Source organism: Fringilla coelebs (genome assembly GCF_963513975.1).
Source record: "Fringilla coelebs genome assembly, chromosome: 6".
Taxonomy (NCBI): domain Eukaryota; kingdom Metazoa; phylum Chordata; class Aves; order Passeriformes; family Fringillidae; genus Fringilla; species Fringilla coelebs.
The window spans coordinates 52,741,993-52,753,494 of record NC_140034.1 but is presented as its reverse complement, the minus strand read 5'-3'; the positions used below and the strand labels follow the sequence as shown (position 1 = coordinate 52,753,494).

Here is an 11,502-nt window from a genome sequence, read left to right as displayed (position 1 = left end):
GCCACAGACACCTCCTGCCCTCCCACCACACCCATGGCAGGTAAAACCCACCCATGACAACACCCCCTGCACTCAGTGGTGGGGTTCTGCGGCGTTTTGGGGTGTGGGGGGATGGGGATAAAACCGCACTGTGGTGGGGAACAGGACACCCTGATCCTGCCACCATCTCCATAGAGGGAGGGTGTGATGGGGTGGCCCTGCGCGGGGTCTGCTCCCCCCGACCCACACCCCTTCAACCCTCTGCAGCCTTCCTGGGGGGCCCGGCTGAGGGGTCTCCATGCACCCCTGGCCTCGGGTGGGCTGGTGAGGGGCCGGGGGCCAGCGGCAAGAACCGGCACGTGTGTCATGCCGCGGCACGGCTGGAGATGGGCAGCCTCTGGGAGGAGTTCAACCGCCTGGGCACTGAGATGATCGTCACCAAGGCAGGCAGGTGGGAACCGGAGTGGCCTGGGGGGCTGCAAAGGTAGGGGGACACCTCCTTCCCACCCCCCTCCCTGTGCAGGAGGATGTTCCCCACCTTTCAGGTGAAGCTTTCGGGGCTGGATCCATTGGCCGATTACGTCCTGCTCATGGATTTCATCCCGCTGGACGACAAGAGATACAGGTGGGGATGGGGCAATGGGGGCAGGGGACGAGATCTGGGGGTGCTGAGCCCCTCCCTGCCCTGCAGATACGCCTTCCACAGCTCATCCTGGCTGGCGGCAGGCCGGGCCGAGCCGGCGGCTCCTGGCCGCGTGCACTTCCACCCCGACTCCCCGGCCAAGGGTGCCCAGTGGATGCGGCAGATCGTGTCCTTCGACAAGCTCAAGCTGACCAACAACCTCCTGGACGACAACGGCCACGTGAGGACCCCGCTCCGGGCTGGGTGATGAGGGAGACACAATGCATCCCTGCCTGGGGGGGTCCTGCCACCTCCTCTTTCCCACCCCTAGATCATCCTCAACTCCATGCACCGCTACCAGCCCCGCTTCCACGTCGTCTTTGTGGACCCGCGGCGCGACAGCGAGCGCTTCGCCCACCAGAACTTCAAGTCCTTCAGCTTCCCCGAGACCCAGTTCATGGCAGTGACAGCCTACCAGAACCACCGGGTGAGCACCAGCCAGATGGAAACTGGGGCCCCTCCCAGGGACTCCCTGACCCTGCTCCCCTCCGCAGATCACGCAGCTGAAGATTGCCAGCAACCCCTTTGCCAAGGGATTTCGGGACGGCGACCCCGAGCCATGGTAAGGCAGCCTGGACGTTGTCCCCCCGCCCCGGTGAGGACACTCGAGCCACCTCCCTAAGCCCCCACCCCACGTCTCTTGCAGGTGCGGGGTGCCGGCAGGGTCCCTGCTGGGGGCGATGCCCCGTGCCCGGGCCGCCCCGCTGCCCCCCCGCCCCGAGAAGCAGGAGAAAGGTAGGGGGGCTGCGGCGGGGGCTGAGCCCCTGCTGCTGCCTCTCCCCCCCGCAGGGGCTCCACACAGCCACGGGGCTCTGGCTGCTGCCCCCCAACAGCCAGCAGCACCCCCAAGTTTCACCGAGCTCCCTGCACCCACCTTCCAGCCCCTCACCTGCCCCCCTGGCGTCTATGTGGGAGCCAAACCCCGCACCCTGCCCTACCCCCTGCCTGCCTTCCCCCAGCTCAGTACCTACGGCCCCACCGCAGCCCCCACCTTCGGCTACGGCCAGCAGTGATGGGGGGCACCCCCAAGCACCCCCTGCAACTCCTACCAAACAATGGCAACGCAGAGCTGGGGGGAGTCATAGGGATGGCTTTATTCACCACCAAGGAGGCTCCAGGGATCCAGTGGGGGGGGAATTTGGGATACAGCTGATGTTCCAAGCCCCTGGAATCCCCTTGGCATGGCTATTCCCAAGTGTCTGAGGCGAAGGCGAAGGGGCACAGCTTGTACCCGGCACCCACGTAGAACTTATTCTGGAACTCCACCCTGGCAAGGAGAGGGGGTTGAGGAGCGCTCTGGGGGGCCTGTCACCCCCCCCAGACCCACCCAGGAACCCATCAGCTTTGGGGGCTCACCAATGCAGGCGCAGGGCGTGGAGGAAGGCAGAGAGCCCCTCCATCACCAGCAGGATGGCCACGGTCAGCACGGCAAAGGCGGCGAAGACGGGCACCAGCACCACACCGCCCACGTAGCTCAGCCCCACGAAGCCATTCCGCATCACCATGGTCCACAGGACCTCTGAGAGCTCTGGGAACGGGAGGGACAAGAGCAGGAGGGGGAAGTGAGGGTCTGCCTGGCTCTGAGTGGGACAAGGGGGTACCAAGGGGACTCACGGGCGTGTGCCAGGCTGAGCGCCCAGAGCCGCAGGTAGGACGCGGTGTTGGAGACACAGCCCAGGCAGTACTCGATGGTGTGGATCGCCTGATGCATGAAGATTTCGGCAAAGTCCAGGTGCTGCAGGGAGGGAGGGGACATGGGATATCAGCAGGGGGCACAGACACTCTCATCCCACGGCCAAAACCTGCCTGGATGCCCCTCACCTTGGCGTCAGGGCTGTGCCCTCCGCTCTCCACATCCTCCGTGGTGGCATTGACAGAGTTCCCAGCCTCCTGCCCCTCCAGCAGCGGCTCCTGTTCCCCTGTGGTCACTGGCTGCACCGGGACAGCACCCACAGTTAGACCTCCTCATAATTCCCAGGGAGCCCCCCACAGCCCCTGGTCTTACCATCCTCGAGGCACCCTGCCGGCACCACTGGTACAGCGGCGTCCCCAGGAGCAGGACGGGCACCGACGCCAGCGCCAGCACCACCAGCACCATCTGCACTGGCACCTGGGGCACAAGGACAGCATTTTGGGGTCTACCTCCACTCCTGACACCCGGTCTCCCAGCCGGGGTGGGGAGTAGGTGCCTGCCAGGGCGGTGGGTGGTACCTGCCCTGCGTAGAGCGGGAGGTTCTCAGCATTGGAGGTGAAGAGGAACATGTCGATGAAGTGGATGAGGATGCTGGGGGCCACCAGGGAGTCAGCAGCACTGAACTTGATCCACTTGTAGAAGATGAGGAAGACCAGGTAGCCAAAAAGAGCCAGGAGGAAAATCATCTCTGGGAGGAACTCCAAGACCAGTCGGTGTCGCTGCTGGAAGTGCCTAGGTGGGAGGACATTGGCCATGCTCAGCCTGTCCCTTCTCACCCTCACACGTCCTCGGCACTCACCGAGGTGCAGGGGTACAGGACCCCAGCTGCCACCCCATCCCACCCAGGTGAGTCCAATCCTGGTCCCCTTGGCATGACTAGAGCCCGTGGGCGCAGCCCAGGGACTCACACGTGGTTGAAGACTCCCAGCACGACGCCAAAGCCCATGTGCACGATGCCCAGCACCACGGACATCTTCATCTTGAAGGAGTTGAGGAAGTTGAGGTGGTTGGTGGCCAAGCTCCAGATCTGTCACAAATAAGGTAGGTGAGACTCTGCACCACCCCATAGAGGGTCCCACCTCGTTGTCATCCCCATGGGACACTCACTGGGTCGATCCCAAATGGATATGGCCCTCGGAAGACACCAGTGACATTGGGGTCCAGGGTGAGCGAGGGGTGGGTGGCGAGGTATGCAGAGCTGGGGGCAGAGCAAGGGGTGTCAGTGCCAGCAGGGAGATGGGGACCCGGGCAGGGGTCACGGGGGTGGGACCCCACCTCCAGGAGGAGTGGTTAGCCATGGTGGCCACACTCCAGGCAGAAGGGAAGATGACAGTGGCTTTGCTGAAGCACTCATTGTAGATGAAACCGGTGTAGATGGAGAAGGCACCCATGAGCAAGATGAGGTAGCGCCCCTCAAAGAATGTCAGCCAGATCTAGGGGGACAAACACAGCTCCTATGTCCCACACCACCTCCCCTGCCCCACACCACCCTAACCCACACCGACCCTGTCCCGAGCCACCAGCCCCATCCTGTATCATCCAACCCCATCCCACATCCCCAACCATGTGCCACACCTCCAACCCCACTCCGTGCCCCCAACACCATCCCATGTTTGTAGCTGTCCCACCCCTCCATCGTGCCCCCACCTCGTTGGTGCCCTGCCGCAGGCGGGGGCTGTCCTCGTACAGCACCATCCAGAGCGCAAAGAGGAACATGAGCAGCCCGTGCCCCACGTCCCCAAACATGATGGCGAAGATGAAGGGGAAGGTGATGATGGCATAGGGTGCTGTGGGACACAGGGACTGCGTTACACAAGGTGTTCCCTCTCAGCCCTGAGCCTCAGGGGGTGCCAGGGGGCCTTACCGGGGTTCACCTCCTGGTAACTGGCCACCCCATAGGCGTCCACGATGCTCTGGAAGCCGGCGGTGAACTTGTTGGTGCGGATGAGGGTAGGGGGGCTCTCTGAGGTGGGGACACGCTGCACAAAGCACTCCACGCTGGAGCCGCTCTGGTACTGAGGGAACAGCACCCAGAACCTGATCCTGGCACCTCCGGCACTCTCCTGCCCGGCACGTGGAGCCTGACCCTGGCACCCATCCCACAACGACCTCCTTCCTGGCACCAGCCCCCAGCACCTGAAGCCTGTTCTTGGCACCCACCCCACAATCCCCCCCGGCCTGGCACATTCTCCACCATGATGAGGGGACATAAGAACACCTCTGGCATGAAGACATGGGGACACTGAGCAACCCCACAAAAAGGACATGGAGACACAGAACAACTCCTGGCACGAGGACATGGGGACACCGACAAACCCTTGACATGAAAACGCAGAACACCAAGAAACCCAGGCACAAGGACACGGGAACACAGAGCAACTCCTGACACAAGGACAACTGAGCAAACCCAGAACAAGAACATGGATACCCTGAACAATCCCTGGTGCAAGGACACGGGGACATGGAGCCACTCACAGATCCCTGGCGCAGGGCATCCTGCACTTGGGTGAGGTCCTGCACGGGGCACCAGACCTCTGCTATGAGGCACTTCTTGGTGACATCGAAGCTGCACTGGTTGAGGACGAGGTAGATGGCCTTCATCTTCTGCACCTGCACGCGCCAGGTGGGCAGCACCTGCGCCACCTTGTCCAGCACCTCCGCCAGGTACTTCTCCGTCTCCTCCAGCGTCTGCGGGCACCTGTGTCAGGGATGGCAATCCAAGCGTGGCCCCCACATCCCCTCATGGCACCCAGCTCACCACGCTGAGCTCCTGGATCTGGGCGTGCATCCTGGTAATGGCCTCTGTCCTGCTGGCCTCACTCTCCGGGTACGCGTACACCTGGCAGTGGAAGCTGGGACAGAGGGACATCGCCGTGTCAGGGATGTCAGGGCTGCCCAGCCCAGCCCTGCAGCAGGGTCCAGAGTGGGTGTAACTTAAATAAACCTCCCTGTGGGGGACGTGTGGCCACTCACCAGTCCGAGATCTTGCGGATCTTCTGGCCAATCTGCTCGCCCCAGTAGGAGATGAGGAAAATGACCCAGGTGATGCTCTCGCCCTGGGGACAGCACAGTCCATGTCACTCTGGTGTCCCAGCCACCACAGCCGTGCCAGCCCGCCCCCAGGTGCAGCCTCACCGTGGCTGGGTCCTCCATCGGCTCGGGCATCTCCACGAAGGAGGCCACCAGGTACCCGCGGCAGGCGCGCCACAGCAGCCGTTCGAAGGCGGTCACTCGCCACGGGTGGATGACACCGGCCACGAAGCTGCAGAGACACAGCAGGAATGCTGGGATAGGCAAACTGCCCCGTGGCTGCACCACTGCCCCAAAGGTCATCTCCAAGCCTTATCCCGCAAGTTCCTAGCTGCCCCATGGCCACACCACTGCCCCAGAGCCCCTCTCCAACCCCCTCTCCACACCCTTCCCTCTCTCACCTGATCTTGCGCTCGAGGTGCTGGTGCAGGGAGGGGTCGAGGATGGGCTCACGCTCCGAGAGCGCCCGCGGCGGGGAACTCAGGGGGGCCTGCGGCGATGCGGAGCAGAGGGATGAGCCTGGGGGAAACTGAGGCACAAAGCAGCAGCCCCAGGTCGGCGGGGACCCCCGGACCCACCGGCAGGCTGGTGAAGCGCTGTCCCTCGCGCAGCACATGCAGGTACTGGCGCAGGTCCCGCAGGCGGCCGCGCAGGGACGCGTGGTTCCGGCTGACCTCCCGCAGCTCCTGCGCCAGCTGCTCCGACTGCTCCTGCACCCGCAGCGCTTCCCGCGCCGCCGGCGCCCGCGGGCTCTCGGCACACGGCCCCGGCACCCGCCCCGCGGCCCGCAGCTCCTGCTGCAGGAAGGCTGGAGAACGGGGGGACACGGTCAGACTGAGGGGCCGAGCCGGGCGTTCCCCGGAGAAGCGCCCCCCAAAGTCAGCCGGCGGCCCCCCAGCACTCACTGAAGGTTTTCTCCATCTCCTCGCAGCGCCGCACCTCACCCACGAAGCGCCGCTGGAAGGGGCTCACTTTGGGGTTCAGCTGCGGGGGTACAGTCAAGACATGCTCCCACACTGGATTGGGCGGTTCAGCACCCCAGGGGCCCAGGCAGCCCAGGCACCAAACCCATCCTGACCAACTTCCCAGTTCCCAAGGCACCCCAGAACACCCACCCCAAACCCGACCAGACCAAACACCAGACACAGAGCACCCCAAACCCAGTGCACCCAGGCCCACCCAGCCGAACCCCCTGCACCCCAGACACCCCAAACCGCCCCCCCAGCCCCTACTCACGTCTCTGAACTCCAGCAGCCCGCGCTCCCCCAGCTCGCTGATGCAGCTGTAGGCAGAAGCCGACTGGAGGAAGAGCTGGGCCAAGCAAACCTCCTCGCTGCGGAACAGGGACCCCATGGTGCCCCGGAGACGCCCGGTCCGGCCGGGGGTGCGGAGGCGTCAGGGCACACACCTGGGGCTGGGACAGAACGGAACAGGAGGGAACGGGGTGGGATGAGAATGGGAGACTGACAGCTTCCTCAGGCGTGAGGGCGGAAAAGGGGGACAACAGGGCAGAGGTCGCCCCGCTGTCTCGGCGGCTGCGGCGACGGAACCGGGCTGTCGCCGTGCAGCGACCGTGGGAAACCGGCCCGCTCAGTCACACGCGGCTGTGCCCAGCACCGGGCTGGCAAAGGACTTTCGAAACCCCCCCTTCCCCTGCCCCATTCAGCTGCCTCTGAGTCAGGGCCAGCGTAATCCCCGCCCCGGGCCGGACCCGCTCCGGACCCACCCGGCCGTGCCGCCCCCCCGCCGCCCAGCTCGGCCGGGATCCAGCACTTCCTCTTCCCCAGGAAGAGCCCGGCCTCGGGGAGGGACCGACCGGCCCGGCCCCGCCGCCCCCCTGGAAACCCGTTCCCCGGGACATACCGCACCCCGCACGGCGTGGGGAGACCCCTCGGAGACAGTACGCCCGCAACATCCCCCGAGGAGGATGGAAATGGAAAACATTTCCCGGAGCCGGGCGGAGCCGGGAAACCGCCCGCGAGAATCAGCAGGACCCCCGCCCCGGTGTGAAACCGGACTGCTAGTGAGTAATTACTCCAAACAACCCCCATTTGTGCTGGAGCCAGACTGACATCCCTGGAGAGAAGGGGTTTGGGGTGCTACTGCCCAATCTGCATAAAACAAAGGGGGTGAACTATCACTGCCTGCATCCTGCAAGGCGCAATCGCCGTTCTAGTCGTGCTCTGGCCCTCCCTTGCACAACTGGCTCAGTTCTAATGCTTCCCCTCCGGAAGAAGGAAGGCTGAACTGCGCCGCCGTGAGAGGCAGCTGAAAAGAGATCACTGAGCATCAAAGAACCCCGAAGCGCTCCCAGACTCATTTCTGAGACCTTTCACCAAAGGACTGAAACCCGGGCATTCCCCCTGAGCCTGATCACATTTTAACCCATCAGACTGTGTTTTGTGGGCTTCTTCCCCCACCGCTGACAGATCTAGGCCATCACTTTGACCAAGGGACAACTAAATTGCAACAATCAAGTCACAAGATCTGCCAGGGGTGATTTGTTTTTACCCTTATCTTTCAGTTCTTTTTTTCTCTTTTCCCTTAGACATTTCTTTAAAATAACATTTTTTATGCTTTCATGTAGTTGTGTTACTGTAGATAATAATGAACAAAACACCTACATACCTGCTTTCCACTGCCACCCAACTGTTCCAAAATAAACCCTACATACATACTTATAAACACCAATCATTGAGAGTCCTTTCACCTAATCTGCTCCGTGTTACTCTCACCTTCAAGGGACAAGTCCTAACAACTGGTAGCACTGCAATCTCCCTGCTGGGATCACTGGGACCCCCACACTGGTACCACTATCAGACTGTAGATTTGCCAGGCACCCCACACTGGTCCCCACACACCAGCATCACTGGGACACCCATCCAGTACCACCAGAGGCTCCCCCCGGTACCATCAGGACCCTCCGCTGGGATCACCCGGATCACAGGCATCACTGGGACCCTCACACCAGTACCACTGTGAATCCCCTTGCCAGGATCACCCAGCCCCCCTACCCTGGCTGCCCTCAGAAGTTGGAAATGACCCTCCCAGATTCCTAAATCCCCCCAGCACTGTGCCTCCATCCTTACCTGCCCCCCCTCCACCTCCCACACCTTTCCCCACAAACCACCCCGTACCCCAGCATTGGTGCCAGCACCCCCAGGACCCGCATCCTCCTCCCCAAAACACAACCACACACCCAGGGGTGGGGTCCCCCAAGGGTCAGGGGGTCTGACCCCAGCACTGGAAAGGAAGAGACACGGAGTTATGGGAAGGGGCTGGCACCCACAGTGCCAACAGAGGGGGAGAACCCCCAAACGCTTTATTTGGGGGGCAGGTGGGGACCATCACCGGTACAGGTAATCAGCCTGGATGTTGGCTGCGATCTCAGCCTCCCACTTGTCGCCGTTGTTGAGCAGCTTCTCCTTGTTGTAGAGCAGCTCCTCGTGTGTCTCCGTCGAGAACTCAAAGTTGGGGCCCTGCCAGGGTGGGAGGGGGTCACCCTTGGGGTCACCGTGACAGGAAAAGGGAGTCCCTGCAGTCCCCCTGCAGGCCCTACTAACCTCCACAATGGCATCCACAGGACAGGCCTCCTGGCAGAACCCGCAGTAGATGCACTTGGTCATGTCGATGTCGTAGCGGGTGGTGCGGCGGCTGCCGTCGGCGCGGGGCTCGGCCTCGATGGTGATGGCCTGGCACAGGGACACCGTCACAGCTGGAGCCCCGGGTGAGGAGGAAGAGGAGGGGGAGGAGGGGGAGGAAGTCTCACCTGTGCCGGGCACACGGCCTCGCAGAGCTTGCAGGCGATGCAGCGCTCCTCCCCGGACGGGTACCGGCGCAGCGCGTGCTCCCCGCGGAACCGTGGGCTCAGCGGGCCCTTCTCAAACGGGTAATTGATGGTGGCCGGCTCACGGAAAAGGTAGCTCAGGGTCATGGCCAGGCCTGCGAGGGAGAAAGAGGAGTTATGGCATATTTGGGAAGGGGGGGTCACCCCAAAATGAGGGGGTGAGCGGGGTCTCACCTCGGACGAGCTCGGTCCAGAGCAGGGTCTGGGCGGCGCGGTCAGTGATGGAGCGCATGTCCATGGCCGGCTCCCGGACGTTGACGTACTCTGCGGGAAGAGGGGAGCTGTGCCCACCCTGCAGAGCCCTGGGGAGGGAGCTGAGCCCCCACGGGGCTGGCATGGCTGTACTCACTGTAACAGTCCCTGGGGGTGCTGGTGCTGAGCGGGCGCAGGGAGCCCAGTGGGGCCAGAGGGCCTGGGGAGGGACAGGAGGGTCAGCGGGGTCATGATGGGGTTTGGGGGGTTCAGGAGGTTTGGGTACTCCCGGGTGGCCTCACCTGCACGGGCAGCCTGGTACAGCAGTCGCAGCGCTGCCATGGCCGGTCCTGGGGTGCAGAAGGAACCTCAGCAATTACCGGTAAGGGACTGGGGCAGCAAGGGGCTCCCCACTTCCCATGGGGGAACACTGGCACCCGGATCCCCATCCCTCCACCCAAAGAGACCCAGACCCCCAGGCACTCCTGTCCCAACAGTCTACAATGAACCCCAAGTGCTTCCCCCTAGGGACCTAAGCATCCTGTTTCTTCTGCCAACCCCTCACAAGGCACCCAGGCATCCTGTCCCTACTTGCAGCCCCCTCTTAAGAGACCCAAGTGCATCCCCCAGGTATCCTGTCCATCCCCTAAAAGGGACCTAGCTGTTCCCCCAAGGGACCCGGGCATCCACGCCCCACCCCCCAGGGGCACCCAGGTGTCCCGTCCCCTCCCACCCCTAAGGATCCAGGGGCCCTGATGTTCTGCCCCCTCCAAGGGACACACGTGTCCTCCCATCCCCGTCCCCAGGACCCCCCCCCCGCCTCCCCGCACCCACCTGAGCCCCCCCGCGGGACCGATCCTTCCTGTCACCCCCAAAGTCCCCGCTCAGCCTGTGTGTGTCCCTTCGGAGAAGACAGGGGCGGAGGGTAGCGCAGTGTCCGAGCCTCTGCCCCAAGCGGGATTTGGGCGGCCCCTACACGCCACCGGGGGCGAGCACAGCCCCGGGCCGCCCCTGGGCCCCCTCCCACCTCACCTGCCCAAGGGCCCTCCGCCGTCCTGACCCCTGGTCGCCCCTGCGGACACTGCGCATGCGCGTACGGCAGCGCGTCGTGGGCGGGGCGAGAGGCGGCGGACGCGCTTCTGATTGGTGGAGTCTCGCGAAAAACGGGAGGGGCGGGAAGAAAGATGGGCAAGCGTCGCTGATTGGGCGGAGTGCGGCCGTGCTGCGCGGCGATTGGTGAGGAGGGAGGGGGGCGCGTCCGAGGGCGGGCGGAAGTGGAAGCGCGTGTTCGCGGCGGGGGCGCGCGGTTGCGGTGCTGGCGCGGAGCCTCCGGAGCTTTCCGTCGGGTTTCCAGAGCAGCTCGGGCTACGGCTGCCGGAAGGTCTCGAAGCTGGAGCGGCCCAGACACTTGGATTCACTACAAAGCCCGGCTCCGCCTCGGGCGGGCATAGCGCTGGCCCCGACCCCTCAGGCCCGGCACAGTCCCTGGAGGCGGGCATCGGGGATGTTTCCCCTTCCCTATTAAACTGTCTTTATCTCAGCTGTCTCGTCCAGTTCTCTCCATCCGCCCACCCGGGGGGATCCCCGTGGGATTCAGCCAGGACAACCCACAGGCCAGCAGGAATGGGTATCCCTTTACCGGCACGACCAGCCCCCCAAAATGGAGCAGCATGGAGTGAAGCTGGGAAGCTGGGATCATGGGGCAGGATCAACGGGAACATGGGGCAAAGGAAACTTGGGATCATGGAGCAGGAGAAACTGGGAACACGGGGCAAAGGACACTGATATCATAGGGCAAAGGAGACTGGGATCATAGGGCAGAAGAACCCAGGATCATCCCAGCTCAAGGATTTGGGATCAGGGAGTTGTTGTGGACCTTCTCAAGGCAGACTACACAACGAGGGGCACAGGAGACCCCTCTGCACTAGTGGTACCCGTGGAAATAAAGCCCCAAACAGCCAGAAAAGAGGGATATGGGACTGAAATGGAGGGAGATGTGGGGGACAAGGGACTTTTGGGGTGAGCAGGGGTGCAGGGAAGTGAAAGGGAAGCGCACAGGATGTTGAGAGACACCTTTCA

At 63.4% G+C, this 11,502-nt stretch overlaps 2 protein-coding genes across 2 annotated transcripts; both read right to left on the bottom strand.

Annotated features, from left to right (window-relative positions):
• Positions 1–1,751: 1,751 nt before the first annotated feature.
• Positions 1,752–7,162, bottom strand: TCIRG1 (T cell immune regulator 1, ATPase H+ transporting V0 subunit a3). The gene is made up of 20 exons (XM_084208539.1): positions 7,111–7,162; positions 6,621–6,798; positions 6,290–6,368; positions 5,963–6,192; positions 5,786–5,874; positions 5,490–5,616; positions 5,328–5,410; positions 5,113–5,206; positions 4,830–5,042; positions 4,219–4,369; positions 4,002–4,141; positions 3,630–3,787; positions 3,462–3,552; positions 3,263–3,381; positions 2,873–3,086; positions 2,667–2,771; positions 2,483–2,593; positions 2,276–2,396; positions 2,018–2,189; positions 1,752–1,928 (listed from the first exon to the last, which is right to left on the bottom strand). Exons 2-20 carry the CDS (start codon positions 6,735–6,737, stop codon positions 1,847–1,849), a joined length of 2,496 nt encoding a protein of 831 aa, XP_084064665.1. The 5' UTR covers positions 6,738–6,798; positions 7,111–7,162; the 3' UTR covers positions 1,752–1,846.
• Positions 7,163–8,649: 1,487 nt separating this feature from the next.
• NDUFS8 (NADH:ubiquinone oxidoreductase core subunit S8) lies at positions 8,650–10,512 on the bottom strand (the record flags this gene model as incomplete). Its single annotated transcript, XM_084207639.1, is given in 8 exon segments — positions 8,650–8,863; positions 8,948–9,076; positions 9,154–9,326; positions 9,406–9,495; positions 9,581–9,643; positions 9,726–9,773; positions 10,456–10,458; positions 10,461–10,512. Coding segments are annotated over 8 exon segments (690 nt in total). The 3' UTR covers positions 8,650–8,731.
• Between the last annotated feature and the right edge of the window lie 990 nt (positions 10,513–11,502).

Excerpts from the sequence above, each read along its gene's own strand:
- TCIRG1 (XM_084208539.1), bottom strand. The coding sequence starts at position 6,737 with ATGGGGTCCCTGTTCCGCAGCGAGGAGGTTTGCTTGGCCCAGCTCTTC. Across the intron at positions 4,370-4,829 it reads ATGCCCTGCGCCAGGGATCT|TACCAGAGCGGCTCCAGCGT; the intron begins GTGAGTGGCTCC and ends CTGTTCCCTCAG. Across the intron at positions 2,397-2,482 it reads GGCACAGCCCTGACGCCAAG|CACCTGGACTTTGCCGAAAT; the intron begins GTGAGGGGCATC and ends CCCTCCCTGCAG.